The sequence below is a fragment of the Cnephaeus nilssonii genome, assembly GCF_951640355.1.
Source record: "Cnephaeus nilssonii genome assembly, chromosome: 10".
NCBI classification, from domain to species: domain Eukaryota; kingdom Metazoa; phylum Chordata; class Mammalia; order Chiroptera; family Vespertilionidae; genus Cnephaeus; species Cnephaeus nilssonii.
Genome location: NC_137081.1, coordinates 20,210,410 through 20,232,732, shown reverse-complemented (window position 1 = coordinate 20,232,732; position 22,323 = coordinate 20,210,410). Strand labels below are relative to the sequence as shown.

Below are 22,323 nucleotides of genomic sequence, written 5' to 3'. Positions count from 1 at the left end.
TCCCTAGAAGTCGGGGGACCCCAAAGACTCAGGCAAAAGACACGCAATTTATTTTTCTTTTCTTTATTCTTAAGCAAGAGACTCGGGGGTTCAAAAATAAAGATTTCTTCTTCCCCCTCCCAAACCTGGACCCCAGCTCTGCCTCTGCAGGCACCCCTTCCAGCAGGGATTTGAGAAGGGGGTGCAACCTCTCCTTCTGGGAGGGGCAAGGCAGCGGGTGTGCCAGGCTCAGTGCTGGTCTCTTTCCAAGTATAAATACATGTGTCAAACTCCTGGGGAGCCCTCCCCCACCTACCACCCAAGCATTCTCCTCTCTGTGTTTGGAGAGGGGGCGTGGGGTGCCAGGCACTGGCTGGCTGTGGTTTACTGCATCCGCTCATTGTAGTAGCGATGACACTCCGGGTCCCCACGGACTGTAGGGGATCCCTGAAGCAGCTTCCCGGTGTTGGGGTTCACGCACCAGCACTCCCCACGCTGCCCGTTCACAGCCATCTTGCACTGAAGAGAGAGAAGAGGAAACCATGGAGGACACCCTGCAGCTGCCAGCTTTCATTAAGTCGCTCAAGCCTGTGCGCTGAGCCAGGGGGACTTGCTAAAATGCAGCTTCCTGTTCAGGGGGGCAGGGGTGAGCCTCACCTTGGGCATAGCTAACGCTAAAGCTGCTGGCCCTGGGACTGCCCTGGATGTGCAAGGCTGCTGGGGACGCCCAGAGGTGAAAGGACTCGGCCCCAGCGGCAGGGCAGTCCCGCCTTGGGGGTCCAGTCTGGAGTTGAATCAGAGTGTGAGATGACGATGCTCGTAAACGGTCAAAGGCAACACTAGCACAGGTGTTCCCAGGAGCCAGGCACTGTGTCAGCCACCTATATGCTGCTCGTTACAATTTATATCTAACACGTATAATCCTGTAATCCTCACAGCCACCATGTCAGTGCTCTTTATGTCACCACTTTATAGATGATGATACAGGGGCACAGGCGGGGTAAGGAACTTGCCCAACATCATACAGCTCGTAAGAGCCATCGCTGACATACCCACCCTGGCGTTCTCCCTGGGGTCCCTGCTCTACCCACAAACGAATGACTCTTGCAAACCCTTTTAGTTACCCACACTGCCTGTGTGTGTGTTTGCTTAGAAGAGATCACTATTTCTTCTTGAGCTCCCGATGAGGTAGCTGGCTTACATTCAGAGGGCACCTGCACAAATAGCGTTCAACACTAGACTGACACTGAGAGGGGCAAGGCGCCTGCCCTGTGAAGGAGGTGGGGGAGTGAGACACCCCCACTCAGGATCAGCAGAACCCCGCACCCCATCTCCTGGCTCTGCGCATCCACCTCTCCCTCAGTCCTGCCTGCCCACTAGGATCACCAGGGGGACCTTTGAAAACCCCAGTGCCCAGCAACCACCCAGACTCACAAAATCTGAAACTCCAGAGGTGTGGCCCGGGCACCCGTGTTTTTAAAGCTGCCCAGCAGGTCTGCGTGTGCGGCCAGGGCTCAGAGCCGCCGCTGCTTGAAAACAGGATGTCCAGTGGAGCCCGCACTCCTCACCCCTTTCTCCCAACCACCCCCTCCCACGCCCTCTCTGTCTGGAGTGAAAGGCACATCTATGTGCTGGCTCTCCCCATCCAGGCGATGAGTTGGCGGAGGAAAGGAGGGGACTGGTCAAAAGGCAAGTGGCAGATATTGAACAGCCACTAACAGTCATCACTACAGACTGCATGTGGCTATGTGAACAACACTGACAATGTCCAAGGGAAATACTGTGCACATCGGTGATCAGAAGCCACCGGAACGGAGCTGGGGGGGGGGGGGGGGGGGGCAGGGAGAAGGTTTCCGGTGGTTTACTTACACTTCCCCAACGTTCTCTAATGTACGTACAATGCTGTTCTATTACCGGTTTTTAGAAATATTTTGAGTGGCGTTTCTCCATCCTGATGCTCCGTCCCTGAGATCCTTAACAATCAGAGAGGCTACTTGGTCAGCAGTTTAGATCGATGATTCTGGAAGTATGGTCTATGCGCCATCAGCATGCCCTAGCACCTTGCTAGAAATGCAAACTCTTGGTCCCCACCCAACCTTCTGAATGGCAGTCTCTGGGTGTCTGGCCTGGGAATGACCTCCGGGTAAGGAATGCTCAATAAAGGCTGAGAAGCACTGGCGTAAGCCCACCTCTCTTCTCCAAGAGGCTCCCTCCCAACCTGGACACCGAGTGCTGCTGGCGGGTAGCTGGGTAAGTGGAATCAGCCTCTGCCAGGCTGGAAGCCAGGGGGGAAGCCTGGCTCTCAGGCGCTCAGCTCTCAGACCTCAGAGGGTTCCAGGCGCGTGGGGCAGGACCGAGGCACACCAGAGGCCTGGGGAGATCCTTTCTCACCTGTTTGAGGTTGTACAGGCCGGTCTTGTCACAGTTGGGGATGTGCAGGGAATAGAGATGCTCCAGAGGGCCCCGCTCATCCGGAAGGCGCATGGTGGAAATACGCTCCAGGACCTGGTCCAGTTCCTGCTGGCAGGGTGTCTGTGGGTGCGGGCGGGCACAGAGGAGGCTTAGAGATGGCCCTGGGAGCGACCCCAGAAAGAAGCTCATGCATGGGAAGGGACTTCCCCAAGGCCACACGGGTAGTTGGTGAAACGAGGGACTTCTGACCCCAGGCCCAGTGAGCTCACTACCATATCGTGTGCCCCATCCACCCCTGAAAGAAAGTCGCACGGCTGTGAGCTTTCACTCCTCTCCTCCATCTGCGTCAATGGCTCTCAGGGGTCAAAATGGAATCTACTTGCAAACACTGAATTCAAGAGGTTGCCTCTGGATCTCTCTACCCTGGCCCAGTAGGAATGGCCCAAGCTCCATTCCTTTCCATAAACCATCAGGGGCCAAGGTCCAAGACGGCAGAGCTGGGCTGGAGAGAGGAGGTGAAGCCGAGGGAGGGGAGCACATCGCAACACGAGTGAGCGAGCGAGCGAGCTCAGGTGGCTCCATCGCCACCTCTAGCATCCATGTTCCTGCCTATGTTCCAAAGCCACGCAGAGATGTGGAGGTTTCAGAAGGACGGGATTTTAAGAAACCATAGGCCCTGTCCATTTCACAGCCAAAGACACTGAGGCCCCTCAAAAGAGATGCTGATCTGCTGTTTGCCCTCAAGGTCACTGAATGTGTTAAGGGAAGAAAAGGAAAGTCCTGTTTGCCTGCTGACAACACAGAACATAAGATCTTACTGGGGTGCCCTCCCCACTGTGAGACTCCCTCTACATGTCCATGTCCTCCCACGCCTCCAACTAGACCCGAACCCCTCTGACCCTGGGAGATGGGGGCCGGAGCTTCTTGGAGTCCTCTGGGCCGGGGGGGTGCTTGCCACCCTTGCCCATTTGACGATGCTGGTCGTTGGCCTTCTCCCGCAGCACAGCCATCTCCTTCATGCCCGCGGTGAAGGCCTTCCGGCCGGCGCTGCCTCCACCTCCCACGATGGTCCCATCCTCAACCTCAGGGTTGTCATCGTCTGCAAAGAAGCAAAGAAGTTCCAGAGAGATGGGCCCTCCAGGGACTGTCTGGACCCCTAACAATAAGGAGGACGCAGAGAAGTAACAGCCAAGCAATTGTGCTGAATGATTTCATGGATGACCAATTTCCGCTTCACAGCAACTCTTAGGTGGGCCCTATAAGCACCTCCCTTAACGCCTGCTCTGTTCTGCCTCCATCCTGGGAAGTGGAGCCCGGAAGGACCACTGGGTCTTCAAGGCCCGCACTGTGGAAGGGTTTGAGTCCCTCCTGGGGTCCATTATTCTCCAGTAGAAAGACCTCCCAGAGTCACCTGTCACTAACCCCGTTTAAGGGATTCATCATTTATGGTCTGAAAGGGCGTGGACTGGGTGAAATTTTAAAACATGGAGGTGGAACCGTCACTACCAGAACCTACAGTTTCCAACACCCCCTGCTGTGACTCTTCATTTGCCTGTTTGCCCCTCCTGTTGGTCCCCTGAGGCTGCTACAGCCATACCCCTGTACCCTGATTGGTTCCCCATTACACCACGAGCCCCAAGAACAGGAACGATGACCTGCTCAACTTTGAAGTTTCATCTTATCACACCCTGACATTTGTCCAAGGAACATCGATTAAGTCTCTTTCGACTTTCTTAAACCGCCCATCAGTCAACAACAGAGAAAAGCTCCTATTGTGTGCCCAGCTCCGGTGCTCGAACCACTGACGGGGCCAAAGATGCATCCCTCGGCCAAGTCCTAGAAGTCAGCACTCAGGACAAGGCCAGGCCCTCCGTGAGCCTGGCAACAAGTTTGGTGAAGAGAGGCACCCAGATGAGTGTGTGCTGCAGTCTCTCGGCAGGGCTGGCTCATTCATTAGGCATAGCAGGCACAGTGCCCAGGGGGCTAGCAAGTGTTTCGATATCTTTTAAAATCAGAAGGAAAAATAAGCTTTTAGTTCCAAGAAAATGTTTTCATATACAACACTGACACGTTTGTAGTCATAAAATATGACAGTTATAAAACATGATTTTAGAGTATTTCTTATGGAGGAAGGGGCCCCCAAAGGCAAAAATGTCTCAGGCCCCCAGAAGTCAGTAAGGAAGCTCTGATCCAGGTACAGAGACGGGGTCTCTCAAACAGGCTTCTCCCCGGAGGAGCTGTCCCGAGATGCCCCACCTCTCTGAGGTGAGGATCAGCTTGTCCATCCGCACAGAGGCCACCTGGATTCAAAGGCATGTTTCCTTCCATTCCTGTACTGATCTCACCCCTGCCAACGAACATGCCAATCAGACGAGGACATCCACAGGCCTGGTTTGCTGCCGCACACGCTGACACTCCACATTTGAAATAAAGCCCTGGGAAGGGGAACGAACTAACTGGCTGGGTGGAGACCAGAAAGGACTGCGGGCTGGGAGAGCCTCATTCCTTGACTGTTACTATCCCCAGCCAAAGAGGTTCAAAAATTCAGACTTCCAAGTCTAATCGCCCGAGTCCCTGTTCCACCACTTAGCTGTGCAGCCCCAGGTAAGCTGCTTAAGCTCTCTGTGCCTCTGTCACTCATCAGTAAAATGCAGACAGAACAGCAGCCACCTCCAGTGGGTGGCCAGGAGGCTTCGCAGAGATGCTGCGTGCATTTACAGTGCACTGGAGGCTAGCTCTGAGCTGCTTCCATCCCCCCATCCCTGCCACCCTGAGGGAGGGAGGGCCCACACCGCCTCCCGCACTCGGTCAGACAAGGCCATTACCGCACATCACCAAGTTCTTCCCACGCACTCGCACAGGTGACAGAAGCCGTCCTCAGAAAACATTCCAGATGCAGAACTCCAGCTAGAGATGGAATTTGCTCTCAACACAAAAATATCAAGTTGCATTTTTTCTGCCTAAGAGAGTTAGGTTCAGAATAATATTTATTAAGTAACCACTTATGTATGCAGCTCCGTGGGCTACAGTGCAAAGGTTACTCCAAGAAAAAGTTCTTAGTGAGCCGAATCGTATGGCTGGAAAAGGCTTCGGGCTTGGAGACGACGGAGAGGGACCCCCCCAAGGCCCGTGCAGAGGTTTTCCCTTGAGGATTAGTAAGTGTTGGCTGTTCTCTACACAGATTCCCAAGAAAATGGGTTGACGTTGATTATATGCAGAAGGTCAAGCTTTTTCAGAGTGAAGTGGGGGAGACAGAGAGGCAGAGCGGAGAGCCCCAGTCTCGTTTGGGGAGGGCTGTCAGAGCCTGGAGAAGTCCTGTCCTGCTTCAGGTGTGTGGCCACGCCTTTCCACCTTAGGTGCCTAGAGGACAGCTGGAGATGAGAAAGGCTGGTGGAATGGGAGGAGATGGACAAGTTGTCCCATTTTACAGATAGCACACCCAGGACTACCATCTGGGTCTATAGGAGCATGCTCAACCTCTCTGCCGTCCTCAGGGGGCTTCACAATTGGCAGGGGTCCACACACCATCCTCTGACCCAGCCTCACTAAGCCAGCCAAGGAGGGAGCTGGGAGCTGACGCTCCAGGAGAAAGAGCTTTGAAGACTTCATACCCTGGTTTTACAGTGCTGGCGGCCTTACTCAATGAATGAGAACCTGTGTCCAGCAGATCCTTGCACTCAGGAAACCTCATTTTCTCCAAGGGCAGTGATGGGCAACCTTTTGAGCTTGGTGTGTCAAACTTTGCCAAAAAACTGAGCATAACTCGGGAAGTGTGTCACTTTGAGGAAAAAACATTATTTCGCAAATGTTTCATCCTCAGGAGCAGCAAATGTTTCATCCTCGGCATGCGGCCGCCTCAGTGGCCGCGTGTCATCAGAAATGGCTACACGTGTCAATGCTGACACGTGTGTCATAGGTTCGCCATCACTGTCCTAGGGTGACGCTCTGACCTCAGCACTCCATTGGACAGTCAGCAATTCCAGATCTATGGGAGACCTTAGGAGCTACAAGCAACCCCTAGTCCATCCTGCTTCAAGTGCGAGGCATGGTGAGAAAAGGAGACCTTTTTCCAGAACCATCACACATCTTCACAAGAGGTGTCTCCTTTCTTCTGAAAAAACCTAGTCATCTTCCAACTTTCTCCTTAGACTGTCTCATGGTTATGTGAACATCTGAGAGCAGGAGGTACCATAGAGATGATCTAATGCTGCCATGAATCTGCTGTTCCCCCCAATGGGTTTACCTCCTTCAACAGGTCATAGCCCTTCACCAGTAGATTCCGGCTAACAGGCCAAGAGGATGCTGGCTGCCTTCCCACTTCCATCCTTCTTTGATGATTTCTCCCAAAAAACACTTAACCTTAACATATGTTGGGCAAATGAATAAATACTGTCATCTCCCTCCCTCCTGAAAAACTTCTCTATTAACATCCATGGCAGTGGATAATTCAATAACAAGCCCAACTAGGCAAAGAACTCTGGGAGTCAAAAGCCCTGAATTCCAGTTCTGACTTTGCCACTCAGGACCCAACCATCATTTTGACCAGGCTCTTTAACTTTCCTGAGCTCTAACTTCTCACGCCTGAAAAATGGGAATAATAAATCCTAACTCAAAGCCTTGGCCAACGGGTCTAGTATGGTAGGAAGAACCGCGCTGGCTCCGTTTGTGATGTTACCTAGCCTGGGCTCTGAGTGATGCCAACAAGGAATTTCAGATGTGTGGGCTTCAGTGTGCTCATCTACAAATTCAGGGAGCTCGACGAGCTGACTGGTTCCCAAAGAGAGCTGTTCATCGGAAATCCACTGAAGAGCTATCGAAAAATGGCGTCCTAGACTCCAGCCTCAGAATTTCAGACAGAAGCCCAGACCAAGATCAAACGCTGGCTTTGCAGGGCCCCATTCCTCTGTGATTCTCTCTCCTGCCTCAGTTTCCTGAAGAACTCCTTGGTGGGGGGAGAAAGATGCCTCTTCTTTTCCAGAGACATGGCTTCACATACACATTTTGCGAAGACCCAGTCAAGTAAGCTCGTTCCACTCACCCGCGGGTTCATAAACAGGCACACGTGTGTGCTTGGATGCACGCAAAGGAGCCCTTCTTGGCCAGGCATCATGGGGATTCCTGGAGCATGCCCTCACGGCGCCGTCTCCTGAGTGAGCAGAAATAGCGCAGCCCCTGCAGAGCCTCCCTGCCTATGCACTCCCCCAGGGCTGCTTTATAAACACCAGGGTCATTCCTGGAATCACAAGGACCCGGGGAGGGTCAGGCAGTTTGAGAAAACAAAAACAAGCTCAAATTCAGCCAAGTTCCTCCAGAATTCTGCGAGCCAGGCTGTCCTTGACGAGCCAGAGAAGTTGATATCAAGATGGCAAACAGCACTATCAGCTTACTCCTTCCCATGGTTCCCAAACACTGCTCCTCTGGTTCAAATAAAGCCACCCAAGAACCTGGCAAGGTGACCTACCTGCTGAAGGCCCAAGTGAGTATAGAGTGTGCTTTGGTGCAAACCTGGATCGGGGGCTCTGGGAGCAAGGAGAATGTGCCTGACCCAGCAACTCTGCTCCTCTGAGACATGTGTGCAAGGGCACATGCACAATAATGTTCATTAGAGCATTAGTTGTACTTGTAAAACTACTAGCAACTGGACCCAAAAGTCTTTCAATAGGTGGATGCTGAAGGGTCCGCCATGCCCAGTGGGAGGGAGACACCTGTTCTGGTTCCTTGAGGACAAGAGAGGAAACAGCCTTAAACTGAAACAGGAGAGATCCAGGTTAGAAGCCACCCAAGGATTTCATGGGAAAGAACTAAAACAAGTGACAATTTGCACATTCTTCCTCCGGTACAGTTTAAGAGGAACCTTTGGAGGAAGAAGGAAGATGGACAATAGGAACTCCAAGTGTCTGAAGGCCCCTTGGCTAAGTTGAGGAGGGGCCTCCCTGGGCAAGGCACTATTTGGACTCAACTCCCTTCCCAGCTGCCTAGCCTGAGTGCACTGGCAAAAAGCCATGGGTCCATGCTTTTCCTTCCTCCTCCAAAGGATGGAAACTTCTTGAAGACACAAACTTGGACTTAACTTCCAGAGATTGAGAGAGAGAGAATGAAAAGAGTACAGGAAGGGAGATGTTCTGTGCACTCAATTTCCTTTTTTGGAAGGAGGAAGATGTGCTTTCTTCTTCCCAGACTGAAGAAGCAGATAGCCATTAGATGTGCTTCTCTTACTTCTGTGACTTTATTCTCCAAAAAGGACTCTCATTCTTTCACATCAGGATCTTCCCAAGGGCCTGGGTCAAAAGGCAAAAAGAATTTCCGTTTACTTGCATTAGCTTTGTGTACATCTCCACTGACTTGGTTTCTTCTTAGATAGTATTCAACTTTTTCAAGTGTTTTCCTTGCTGCCCTCCAGGATCACAAGGCGTGTGCAAGGACAGCTGCATTTTTGTGCAGTTAGTCTCAGAATTTGCACATAGTATGTGCTCAATCAGTGTTTCAACATCAGGAAAGCTGACTGTCCAGAGAGCATCTTACCTAGAGTACCACTGTCCCGCCTAGACTAGGCTCACTTTCCTGGCCCCTCCCTAACCATCTAGGCCCCAGAGCAGCAGGAGTGGTTAGGAGTACAGAAAGGCAAAGAGCAAACAGAGGAGGAAAGAGACTTCCCTCTCCCAGGACCCAATCAAACAATCGTCCCTATGCTCAGTTCCAATGGTGTGACCTGGCAGACCAGCTCTCATAGAGGAATAAAAACTGGCTCCTACTCACCTCTCTACTACCAGTCTCCCCCTTCCGACTGCCTCTTCTCCATCCCAATAAGGCTGTTGTCAGACACTCCAGGCCTGACAAATTGAACCCGGAGGATGCAAAAAGAAACTAAAAACCTGCAGAGATGTCCAGGATGTCCGGCCACACTCTTAAGCCAGCACAAGAAGCGTCCTGAATATAAATAAGTACCTTTAAATAGGTCACCATGCTTTCCGTTCTCTTCAACCACAAGTTCACGGATTTTGTCCGATAAAAGACTGCATCACATCAGCTGTCTCCCTGGGTTTGCTCTGCTGGTCTCGAGGCAGCAAACGGAACCAAAGGCAACCAGCAGAGCCAAGTGAGACGCCTCTCCTCTGGGGCATACGTGGGCCATGGCCAGCCGTCAGCCACTGGTAGAACCGTAACGAGTGACAGTGGCATTGAAGGCCATGACTGCCCGCTGGAAAACCCTCCACCACTGACTTCATTCTGGATTTTCCAGGCAAAAGGCAGCGCCCAAGTAAGCACACCTGTGGGAGAAGCCACACTACGGACCAGGATTCTTAAGTATCTCCTCTTCATAAACTTGGCCAATCAGAAAACACCCAAAACCAGGCATGTGCATTCCCTTTCTGCTCTGTGTAGAGACCAGAGGAGGAAGGAAGGAGGGATCAGAACCTGTATGACCACATCTGAGCCTGTAACACCTCGTTTGTGTTAAGCGTTTGTGTACATAACTTGGTGTTATCAATTGCATGAGGCCGATAACTTCTATCGCCTCTCACATTTGACAAAAAAAAAAAAAAAAGCCATATGGTTTGAGGCCAATTGTACAAAGTCACGTAGGCAATGGCAGAGCCAAAAACCAAACCCAGGCTGTTTAGCGTCATAGCTCTTAACCAACCAGAATGGCATCTGGTCACTTGGCATCACCTAAAGACAGACTCTCAACCAGACCTTTTAACGCCAGCACTTCATTTCCTCTGTTCCCCATCACCTCCCCATCTCCACAGGACCCCTCTTCCCAGTGAAGGAACCATCAGTCCTGTGCCAGCTGGCCCCTCCCACCCTCAAAAGCCTCCAGCAAACCCATCCCATCCCCTTCCCGCTTTATCTGCCTGACACACCCCCTTCCACTGCTGCACTGTTGCTATAGAAACTACCCAGCCTTATCAAGCAGTGGCTGGGGCAGGGTATCAGGGAACTGTCATTTGCATTTTATCTTGGCCTCAGGCACTCAGAAAGCAAGGTCACCAACCAGAGGCAACTTGGCACCTCCACCCAGAAGTCAAGACAATAGACCTAAAAGCAATATCCTGGGGAGCTGCAGAGAGGGACATTCTTGAGAAGTTATGCCTTAATTACTGCCTCCCAGGGTAAGGGAGCTTTTCCAAGCAGCAGTATATAATCCTCTGCTTCTTGGCCTGTGTGCTTCTAATGGAACCGAGCCCTGGAATGAGAAGCTGGAGACCTGAGCTCCATTCTGGTCCATACCTGATGGTCTGTGCTTGCTTTGGCTTTGAACCTGAATGCAGCCAGACATAATTTCTTTATCTGTCAAGTGGGGAGATTCCTGAGGCTAAAACAGAAATGAAAAAGGAAAAAAAAACAACAACAAAAAAACCTACAGACACTTTGGTAGAAATGGACCTGTCTAGGAAAAGAATATGTAATTATCATTGCTTTGCCGTTTACCCTTCGAGGTTGCCCTTGTGCTCACTGCACCCCCACAATCCAACTCAGATTCCTCCAGCTGGAAGGTCCCCATCTCTTCACTCCTAACAGAATGGACACCCTGAGCAAGCTCCTCTTGCCTCGCCTCCACCCCCCCTCCCCAAATTACTAAGGCCTTCCTGGGCTCAGCGCCCTCCCCTCCCCAGCCTCCTGGCTCCCTGAGCTCAGTTCCTTGAATGAACACAGGCTGACACACCTATACCCGTCAACTAATTAGAAACCTCCCCAGGCCCTTCTCCAGCCAACTTAACCAGGGCCTGTGGGCCAGCTCTCCTGGCCCCAGCTGGAGGCCTGCCAGCCCCCCCGCCCCAATCTCTCTCCTGCTCCCGCCCAACAGCCAGGAAGAGATGTGGGGCTGGCGGCCAGAGGGGCCTGAAGGACGGCCAAATGTCCCCCACCCCCTACAAAAAAAGCAAAGAGAAACAATTCCGGACTACAGTCCGCTCTGTACTTCTTTCCGGGGGAGCAGCTTTCTAAGCAAGGTTTCCCTGCGTCCTGACTGGCACTCGGAGCCGCGCCAGGCTTTGTTCAGGAACAGGCCTGGGCCGATGGTTAGGAGCCAAGTGGGGGAGAGGCCTAGGGGGATGTCCGTGGAAAAACGTGTCCTCTAGTCCGTACACTCTGCTCATTGGGGAGCGGGGTGTGGGGGGCAGTTACTCTGGAACCTGAAAGCAAAGACATTTCTCTAGACGGACTACCCACCTGTGGACCCAGAATCTAAGGGGACCGGCCACCCCTGATTCCCAGCGGCAACGCTGTGCTTTGTCCCCACTGTGCTGGGCCTCACAAGCACACGCTGGCCCATGAAGGCTCAGCATCCATCTCCTCTGCTTCCTGAGGCCTCACCTCCATCAGATGCCTGAGAACAGTCATCACTGTTCTCAGGGACCACAGATGAAGCAGACATTAGGACAAACTCCAGCATCCCAAAAGCACTCCTGCTCTCGACAGCCCCACTGAGACCGTTTACCACCCCCAACATCCCCCGCCCCCCCCCCAAAGAGTGAGGTAAACTTTGGAGGCTCCTAGTAAGAAAACGTCACTTTTTTGGAGGGAACATCCAGTTTCTTTGCCAGGATCACGTTCAACTTTCCGGCACCCTCAGCTCAGTCAGGCTGGATCAGAAAGCCCCTTTTCCTGAAGCAGGAAACGGGCGCCGTGGGGTCTTCGCTGGTTCTGACACCTCAAAAAAATGTCCCCTTCGCACATGCCCTACATCCTAAGTGTGCTAGGGGTGGCTGAGCATAACCCCATTATTCCGAAGCCTGAGTCCTCGCAGGTTTCCCATGGAAAAGGCAGCTTCCCACCCGAGATGTGGCCTCCAGTTCCCAGATCACAGCAGCCGGGGGCCTGATCCCATAGGTTGGCTGGCAGGGAAGGCAAGGCCCAGCCCTGTGTCACCTGTTTCTGAGCAGCAAGGCCAGCACAAGTATCCAGGATCCCAACTCTGGGGCCACCTCTGTCCCCCCACCGTCCCTCCACCCCATCTAGGCACTACTGAGGGAAACTCCCATACCAAGAATGGTCAGTCCCAGACATTAGCGTATGGGCCCCATAGAGCACTGCCTACCTGGTCCATAAAAAGTGCAAGCCTGCTGACTTCAAACCACTGTTTATTGTCGACTGGGTTTATCCTCATTTAAAGTATCATTTCCTTACCCTCTCCGCAAAGGGCTTCACTACCGCCTGTGAAAGTAGGTCAGAGATATGGATGTTTCCATTTTCTAGGTGAAGAAGTAGAAATCAAGTGACTCATTACAAAAGAAAATTTAAAAACCCAAGTGCTTAAGCTTTTTGTGTATGATCTCTCTTTATACACACACACATACATATAAGCACACGTGTACACTCGTGTGTAGGCATGACCCAATGGAGCTGGTTCTATCAATTCCTGATTTACAGATAAGGAAACTGAAGCTCAGAGAAAATATATCTCTGACTGGGCCCCTACATGTCACGGTAAAACCTTAGTGACAAGTGGCCTGCCTGACACAGCTGGTTGGCCTTCAAGTTCAAGGCCCAATAGCTGAGCATCAGAAAGGAGATGTCACTTGCCAAGACCAAGGTAGCAACGTTTGTGAGAAGCTATGTGCCAGACACTGTCCTCTAGCACAGTCGCCCTCACATGCACTCCATGCAAGAGACACAATATACTCAATAATATTATAAAAACTATGCACGGGGCCAGCTGGGTCCTGGAAATATTGGGGGGGGGGGGTAGTTTATCAAGTATACGACTGTCTAACCACTATACATCTGAAAACAACACAAAATAATATTGAATATAAACTGTAATTGGAAAAAAAAAGATGGGGTAAGCAAGTACTACAAATATACCTCAGTGTAAATATTTCAAATAGATTTTAAAATGGAAAGAAAAGACATGCAATCATGCCTATTTCACCAATGGGGAAGGCCCTCACCCATCCCCACCCGGGTTCTCAGGGACAGGCCTGCACAGGCTAGGATGCGCCCACCCTCATCTCTCTCAGTCCCTCCTGCCCTCCAGGTCTTCACTCCAGGAGCCCACCTTGGACCCTTTTTTCTCTCCTGACAGCTGCACACTGGCCACTTTCATTTCTGAAGCCCCCAAGCTCCAGGACTCGGGCCTGTTGAAGGAGGCAAGGGCATGCAAATAACTGAACCTGAACCTGGCCATGATGAACCGAGACTCGTATGTCACCTGCACATGCAGGTGTCCAGGAACAAACCTTTTAGCTGACAAGGTAAAGGCTTTTTTTTTTTTTTTGGCCAACAGTTCCCCTTAGTCAGAGGAAAGGTATCTAGCCAGGTTCGTCTCTCATCCTATTACTTACCTGCTAAGGTGCCCTTGACGAAGCTCAAGTCCCACAGGTATGAAATGGGGGCAAAAAGCCTCCGTCGAAAGGATGCCAGAGACAGAAGTTGGCAAAGCAGGCAAAGAAGCCGGTTTATAACAAGATAAGAACAGATGAGAGGATAACCCATCTCCTGGGCAGCTGCCTGCCACCTCAGCAAAATGCTGGCCAGAGATAGCAAGGAGAAGCGAGGGGCCCGGGGCATCTGCCAACAGATGGCCAGCTCCCCTGGTGGGTTGAAAGGATAACTAACCTCACTCCTCTGTGCTTGGTTTCAGCAGAAGCAGCCCTAGAACTAACCCTCTTGGGGGGAAATGTTTCAAATAGATTTGAAACACTCCCCGCACCCACAAAGCCTGGCCCTGCACTGCCAGCCAACCACCCACCTCATGTAAGGATTCGATTTGTTTCAAACATTCCAGTCCCCAATCACCTCTAATTGGATCCCAAGAAAGACTGGGTCAATATATTTCCATGCTATTTCTCAAGTTCAGGCAGGTGGCTTAGACCAGGTCCCAGTTGGGAGGGGCACAGGGGAGAAGGGTCTAGAAGGTGTTGAGAAGACAGGATGGAGAAAACAGGGGAGGGAAAAAAGAAGCTGGGAACACAGAGAGGAGAGATTGAAACTAAACATAGCCCCTAGATATGGAGTCTCTTTAAAAATAATAACAACTTTTTGTATTGTTATAGAACCTGAAGAGAGCCAAAAACAAAACCAAATGTGGGCATAATCTGTTTATTTTCTGCTCCTTCCTTTTAGCAGCCCCTGGCCTGTCCTACCACCACCACCACCCCACCCCGCCCCTGCAGGTTGAGAATAAAGCTCCTATTCTGCATTTCATTAGAGCCAAGAATTTTCTGAATGTCCTCATATCAAAACTTAACAGGTATGTGTCCCATTTGCTGTGGCAGAGGACAGCTAATCTGAGAACCAACTGGAATTTGACCTGACAATTTGTCTAGAGAGCAATGATTCTCTCAGAGTGAGCCCTCAAATGTTTGACACTGAATATGCTCCTGGTTGACTAATTTCCATGTTGCCCCTCCTCTGCCCCCCCCCCACCCAATCCAAAGGACTGGTTTGTCGGAAATTTTTATTTTAAAGCTCAATGCTAAGGCAAACTAACAGTGAGAAGCACATAAACCTCCCTTTTCCCTTTGCCTGCCAGGAAGCTCAATAGTCCAATTTGGCCAAGAACCATTGCATACCTAAATCCTCTTGACCACACCAGAAGGTTCTTCTCCCCTCAAGACTCTATCCCCTATTCTAACTTAGAATCTTTAGCCTTGCTTTTGTCTTTGTAAGATCTTTTGACATCGTTATTCAGGACTTGCTTTTTTTCTCAAAGCTTCCTCCAGCACAATTGGCAGACCAAGGCCACCGCCTGCGTAGCAAGTTCAGGACCTATTGAACCACGCCCTCCAGGCCAGCCCCGCCTCCAAGGCCAGAGAGCACAGAGCAATCCCTGCTTGATCCCCATAACCAAGAAAAGGGATCCAGGAGCAGCCCCCCTCAACTTCCTCATCTCCCCACAATGGGGCAGTGACTCAGGGGGAGCAGCTTAGCAGAGCTAGTTCTGCGTGCCCTGTCCAGAAAGGGGAGGCTGGGGGAGGGTTGGGGAGGCTGGGGGAGGGTTGGGGAGGGGAAATAGTGGTGTTAGCAATCAGTGGCAGTGGGTCTCACTCCTTCCCTAAGTCTATTTTATTTTACCACGTCGAACTCAGCATGCAAATTTATGCAAGACAAGATGCAAAGCAGTGCTTTGAACCAGAAGTCCCGTTACTTTTGTCCCCTTTTTTTGAAACTGCACTGAACCACTCACTGTAAATCAGTTCTTGCCTCTGCCCCCCTTTCTCCTCCCCCAGCAACTGCAGAAGCAGAGTGTGTGCGCCCGCCGCCGGCAGGCCTGCCCGCTGCCTAGACCAGGACTGTGAATGGCTGCTCAGTTCTATAGCACCTTAATATGTGGCCACTTGGGCGACTCCGCCCCTGGGCATAATCCCCAGCACTGTACAGGTTCTGGAAGGAGGCAGGGAGCTGCTGAAGGAGGCCTTGAATTCTGAAAGGACCCGGCCTGGCCCAAAACCTCTTCTCCAACGTTTACAGCCCCTTCTGCCTTGTCCACCACCAACCACCCCCCGACACCTTTAAGGTACAGACTTCACACAGACCTCAGGGTCCCTCTCCCATTTTTCTTCCAGACCACCCATTCCAATACCCCAATCTGACTTCTGGTTTCTTTGAATCAACAAATCCCAGCCCATCACCCCCAGGGGATGGAGGCTCAGCACCGCTGAAGTGCCTCCCCCCTCCCCCCACCCCCTTGCATCCCTCCCACTCCCAGGAAGCCAGAGACACAGCCCCTGAGGCCTGGGAACAAAGACAAAAGAGCTAAGAGTGAAGCCGGAACTGCTGGGGTTTGCAGCCTCAAAACGAGAGGGTATGTTTAAAATTCTCAAAAGCAACCTGTGCTCAAAGAGGAATGCAGGCTGGGGGTGGGGGGAGGGGGAGGCTCACTCTTCCGATGGGGGAGAGTAGGAGGCAGCAGCCTTCAGCGTTCAGGTCTCTTCTGGGCCAAGCTCAGTCGCACCCAAGTCAGACCCCAGCGCTCTCTATGCAGCGCCCCCTCCCTGCCCCAGCCCAAGGTCCTCTTGAGCACAGAAGCCTCAAAAGGTGCCCCTCTCTCCTCCTGACACCCCTGCAGGCCCAGGCTTCTCCCCGCAGTGCCCCCATCACCCCCATCCCTACTCATGCCTCAGGCACCCTGCTCTTGGTCACTTCTTCCCAATGTGCCCCCTATGCTTCTACCCCCACGTTGGCTTCTGTCCCCTCTCACCAGTCGGGAGCACGTGCTGAGGAGGCAGCTGGGGCTAGCTGGGGGAAAGGAGTAGCATATCCAGGACGAAAATCCAGGGGGGCATTCTTCCCATGAACTCACCCCATGGTCCCCGGGCTCTGACAACTCCCCGCTCCGGCTCCAGGGAGGCGGGACAGGAGAGTCTCTGCATCTGTTCCCTTCTGAAGACCCTAACCTGCTGCTGGGGGTTGGGGAGCAGGAGAGCCAGTTTTCAGGCTGAGAGTAAGAGGTAAGAAGCGTGAAAGAAAAACAGTAAAACGTTTAGGAAGAACCTGTACCACGCACTTGATTAAAAACAGTCAAGATCCAAAAGATTCTGTAAGCTTGCAGGCCTTTTGCCAAGCTGACCCTGCTGAGAAAGATGTTCAGTTTGTCCGAGTCAGGTCCGAAACCGCCAGTATCTCCCCGGTGGACCCCGGGGTGCGAGGGGGTGATGGGGGAGAAACGCAGGGCTGAGGGATGGGCGCCCGCGGTGCGAGGAGCTTCGCCAAGTCTCTTTCCTTTTAGTATTACTTTCTAAGAGAAGCAGGATGGAGGGCTCACCCAGAGGCAGGCGGAGGGAAGCGAGCCACAGGCAGAAGGAAGGGACCGAGGTGTTTCCTGTGGAGTCTGCACGGAGGAAGACCGAACTGCTCTGCACTCAAGGTCAAAAAGCGCCGGAGAAATAGGAAAAGATTTCAACTCTGACCCCTAAGTCCATTCTCAAGGAGAACAGGGGGCAAACAACAGTAGGCTTGAGGGACAGTGTGTGTGTGTGTGGGGGGGGGTCTGGCTGAATGGCGGGGGGTGGGGGGATGGGGGGGGTAGTTGTACAATGACCAGGAACTGAGAAGCAAGAATGTTTTCACTTTTTTTCTTTTTTCAAGTTTCAGAAACTTGGTCAGACTCCCTTGCTTTTTAAACAACAGGCAGTGGACACACTTCACCACGGTCTCCAAGAGGAAAGGAAAGAATTACAGCTTCCTCCAGACCACTGTGGCAGGAGGCTTTTGTAATGTTAAAAACATACAAAACACAAGTGAGGTCCTTATAAAACATGAGGGCCCCTTACAAAGAATCTCAGGGTTCCCATTCTATCGGATAGGAAGTTTTCTCAAATTAGGATGAGGGGCAGTGGGGAGGGAGGGAGATGGATACACGTCCCTCCGGTTAGAGTAGCTGCGCCCACCCCCAGGCACGCGCCCTCCAGCTTCCAAGCAGGGGCCCAGGTGCTAAACTGGGCAGGACGGCTGCCCCCACCGGGCCCGGGGACTGCACCTGGCGACCCGGCTTCAGTTCCAGTGACTCAGCTGCTGGGGTCTCTTCCTCGCCCCCCCCCCCCCCCCCAATGCCTGCCCCTCTTTTATTTTTCCATCCAACATAGTGGTAGTAAGAGCCTTTTCGTTCTCTATGTGAAAAAACAGCGGCATCCGGGTTTTTTTTCCTTTAAGAGACCCACTTTGCCAAGTACCAACAAGTCCTTTCTTCCCACCTCACACTTCCAGGAGCAGGAGTCCCTCCACGCGCACTGCCTTCTCCTTGCGCCCCTTTCACGAGAGGTCCCCTCTTTCACGTGAGGTCCCCGGTGTCACCGGCACCCGCAACCTCCACCCCCCACCCCAGCAGCGTCTTCCACCAGGACCCTGAGGTCCTACTCCCACGGATCTGACCAACCCACTCCATCCCAGTACACCCCCCACCCCCCACCCAAAAAAAAACAGAAGTCAGGGTACGTTCCACCCGGGGAAACTATTATAACAGGAGTGCCTTTCCTCCCCACAGATGACTAGCCAGGCTCCTCCCTGCACTCTAACTCCAGTCCCCTCGCGGGCTTGACTTTCGGGTCCCCCTCCCAACAGTTCCCCGAAGCTGGCCAAGGACTCCGCTCTACCTCCGCTCACAAGGTCTCTGAGGTCCTTCCCTGCCGAGCAGCCAGCAGCCCGGCCCCACGCTGCCCTCCAAGTTTCTCCCAGCCAGTGCTCCTCCCCCGCGTTACCTGCACCCTGCTCTGTGCCATCGGAGTCGCGGCCCTTCTCGCAAGTGCCGGCGCCCTGGACCAGCGCCTGCAGGGGCAGCTCGGAGCCGGGGTGGGGATAGCAGCGCAGCCCCTGGGCGCAGCGCGGGGTGTAGACGCCGCACGTCTCGCCCTCCAGACGGGCGCACACGGAGCAGCAGCCGCAGCCCGGCTCGCGGACCAGCTCGACGCAGGGCCGCCCGGTGCCGGACGACGGGGTCCTGCAGGCGGCCAGGCGCTCGGGCGAGCAGGGCGGGCAGCGGAACAGCACCTCGGCGTGCGCGCCGGCGCCCAGCAGCAGCAGCAGCAGCGGCGGCAGGAGCAGCGGCAGCGCGGGGCCACCCAGTTTCAGCAGCATGTTGGTCACGGGGAGCGCGACGCGGCGAGAGAGCGGGCAGGTGGCCGGGCCGTGAGCACAGGAACCGCCTCCTGGGCTTCTGTCCGGGGCGCTGCAGCCGCGTCCTAAAGGGCCCTGCTTCTCCCCGCCCCCTGCTTTCTCCCCTCCCCCTTTTGGAGACCACCCCCTTTCCCCGACGCTCCCGCGCGCGGGCCCACCCCCACTTCGTCCCGCTCTGTAGGTCCGTGAACCCACTGGCCTCTGTCCCTCCACACCCTTCCACCCTGGGCTCCGACTCCCGGAAAGTAAGAATCCCTCGGGGGCTTCAGTAGTATTGGCGCGGGAATGGAGAGTGGGCGCTTTTGTCTCCTCTTTTCGGTTCAGTTCCCGAGTTAGTTTGCAAGCTTCCCGTGAGGCCGGCACTGGGCTAACTGCTGGGGAAATGCAAAGGACAAAAGGCACGGTCTTGACCTTAAGTAGATTTCACTCCCAACCCCGACTCCCTCTATCCTGGGTTTTCAATGACCCGCTGAGGTGTGCTTGGGACAATGATTTTGGTGTTGAGTCGGGAGGAGGTTCGCATCCTCTAGACCAGCTTAGCCCCTAACACCCCCCCTTAGTGACCATGGCAGTTCCCCAACCCTGTGAGCACTTGGTAAGATGTTAAGTTCTGGACACTGAGAAACCTGCTCCCTTCCTCGCTGCCTACTCTGCACTCCCCTGCAAAAAAAAAAAAAAGAAGAAGAAGAAGAAGAAGAAGAAAAAGTGATCCCTTAGTCACCTGGGCCCCTACCCCACAGATCTGGAGGCATTTGCTGCAGGAGAGGTCCCAGAACGCCCTGCTTCAGGGGTGCTGGGGAGGGTGTGAGAGAACACCCTGGAGTATCTATAGCTCTCTCCAATAATGCAGATGGATGGAGCAGGATGGCCTCCCTTCAGTGTTCTGTTTGATTTACTGAGTCATCCATCCAAGTTGTCTCCAACCCCCGCAGCACTCCAGCTGGACCTGCCATCTCCCCAGGCTGTGACCCTAACAGAGACCCTTGTCTGAGAGACTCTCTTGGTACGGGATGGACCATTAAGCTGCCCCCAGCCAGGTTTAATTTCTCAGTACAGTCATGCACCACAGAAGGACGGTACTGTCAACAAGAGACTGCATGTACAAAGGTGGTTCCATAAGATTACGATGGAGCTGAAACATGCTTAACGCTCAGTGACGTCACAGCCATTGTAATGTCCTTGCCCAACACGTTACTCATGTGTTTGTGGTGATTCTGATATAAACAAACCTGTGCTGCCAATTGTGCAAAAGTAGAGTAGGTACAATTCTGCACAGTACATAATACTATATACTATTATTTTTAAATAGTTTTTATATGTTTTTATTGATTTCAGAGAGGAAGCGAGAGAGAGAGAGAGAAAGAGAGAGAGACAGAAACATCAATGATGAGAGAGAATCATTGACCAGCTGCCTTCTGCACGGCCCACACTGGGGATCAAGCCCGCAACCCTGACATGTGCCCTGACCAGGAATCAAATCGTGACCTCCTGGTTCATAGGTCGACACTCAAACACTGAGCCATGCTGGCCGGGCGGAGTATCCTGACTGCATTACTTTCACTTGTGCTTGATTATATCTTGCATTGCTGTATACAGTGACATGCCGTACAGGTCTGTAGCCTGGAGTAATAAGTTAAGTGCACTCCATGATGCTCCCACAATGAAGAAATCACCTAATGACACATTCCTCAGAATGCATCCCTGTTGTTAAGCAGTGAGTTACTGTACTTCTGTGCCACACTTCCCCCCCACCGGAGCCCTCCACTCCAGCCCTTTCTAACTTTAGGACTCAGAGCCATTTGATGCAACTCAAGAGTTATTTACCAAGCGGCCATCTGGCCCTCATGATGAGGTAGGTGCTCAGCAAGGCAAGTTCCTGATCTTAAGAAACTAACCATGTTATGGGAGAGACTTTGGTCAGATGAGCAAATAACTGGTTGTCAGAGGCTTTGCGGAGGAGACATGTTTAGATGGAGATGTGATGGGGATTTCATGGGTACATCAGATTTGAAATTGAAGCTTGTACGTCTACCGGGAGAAATGTAGGGATAGCAAGGGCACCCAGAGCAGGGAAATGGGCCAAAGCCAGGACATGGAAATGGGAAAGTGAGGTTGGAAAAAGGAAGCCGAATCCAGTTATTTGTGTGGAGGTTTGGCTTCATTTGGTGGGCAGAGGGGTACAGCATCCATGTGTGAGTAAAGGAGTGAAATACACAAAGCTGGACTTCTGGAAATCACTAGAATGGCGTCCAGATCTGATAGCAGTAAAAAGCGACAGGCATGTGGAGGTTGTTGGCCACGCCTCCTTGGTGTGCCCTGGCATCTTTTGCCTGCCTGGTAACATTTGTTTCTGTTGCTATCATGCTTGGAATCTGAGCGCCTTCAAAATAGGACAGTGTCTAGCATGACTCTTCAGTGGAAATCTAATGCAAACCACATGTTAAAATATAGTAAAAAAAGAAATAGATGGAACCCATTTTAATAATATATTTTATTCAATCCAACATATGCAAATTATTATTTCAATGTAGAATAAATATTAAAAATTGTTACTGAGAGTTTTAACACTCCCTTTTTTAAGAATATACTAAATCCTCAAGCTCTGATGTGTATTTTATGCTTACAACACATTTCAATTTGAACTAGCCAAAGTTCAAATGCTCAATGGTCGCATGTGGAGAGACTACCATGTTGGATGGGGCATGGATCTAAAATATAGTGCCTGGCACCTAGTACACATTCACTGAATGTGGTGAGTGATACCATCTCTAAAAATACTCCTGGCAGGGCTCTTCATTCTCAATCTCCATTGCAATGCCCAGCAGCTGGGGATGAAAGATTGTGATGGATGCATTGAGAGGACAGGGGAGGCATTTATTTGTTCATTTGGCTACTCACTTTCCTTTTGAGATTCTCCTTCCACCTCTGTAAAAATTTCTCAATCTCGTAGCCAAGAACCCTGGAGGTGAGCAGGCAAAGTGAGGCTAATTAGACCAATACAAAGTTTCAATGAGCTTTCTCTTGCCAATGAGTCTGAAGACTACTCCCCAATTCTTTTCTCCTGGTTCTCTGGTTAATAGTCACACATACACACCACCACCACCACCAACAACAACAACAGCCCCGTCTTTTTAAGTCCTTTTCTAAGCCATGAGGTTCAGAGCTCTACTCCAGAAAGGCATCAATCACAGAACCTCCTTCATCAGCTGAAGCTTAGACAAGCAGAGGGGGCTTAGCCAAGGCCCCAAGCCAGGTTACATAGGCTGGCCTAGAACAGTGCCTGGAACCCAGAGGCTCCGTAAATACTTGTTGAGTGAACCGGGTCCTCCACTCCTAGTCCCTGCTTTGCCCACTGTTCCTGGAGCATCCCTTGCT

At 52.2% G+C, this 22,323-nt stretch overlaps 1 protein-coding gene across 1 annotated transcript; it reads right to left on the bottom strand.

The window, feature by feature from the left end:
* Nucleotides 1-59: 59 nt before the first annotated feature.
* On the bottom strand, nt 60-19,016 carry IGFBP2 (insulin like growth factor binding protein 2). The gene is made up of 4 exons (XM_079782260.1): nt 18,534-19,016; nt 3,291-3,490; nt 2,371-2,511; nt 60-498 (listed from the first exon to the last, which is right to left on the bottom strand). Exons 1-4 carry the CDS (start codon nt 18,907-18,909, stop codon nt 364-366), a joined length of 852 nt encoding a protein of 283 aa, XP_079638386.1. The 5' UTR covers nt 18,910-19,016; the 3' UTR covers nt 60-363.
* Between the last annotated feature and the right edge of the window lie 3,307 nt (nt 19,017-22,323).

What these genes read in the sequence shown, in the direction of transcription:
- IGFBP2 (XM_079782260.1), bottom strand. Translation starts at nt 18,909, where the DNA reads ATGCTGCTGAAACTGGGTGGCCCCGCGCTGCCGCTGCTCCTGCCGCCG. An exon ending in TGGCACAGAGCAGGGTGCAG is followed by an intron (nt 3,491 to 18,533) that starts GTAACGCGGGGG and finishes GCTTCTTTGCAG; the next exon opens with ACGATGACAACCCTGAGGTT. An exon ending in GCCTGTACAACCTCAAACAG is followed by an intron (nt 499 to 2,370) that starts GTGAGAAAGGAT and finishes CTCTCTCTTCAG; the next exon opens with TGCAAGATGGCTGTGAACGG.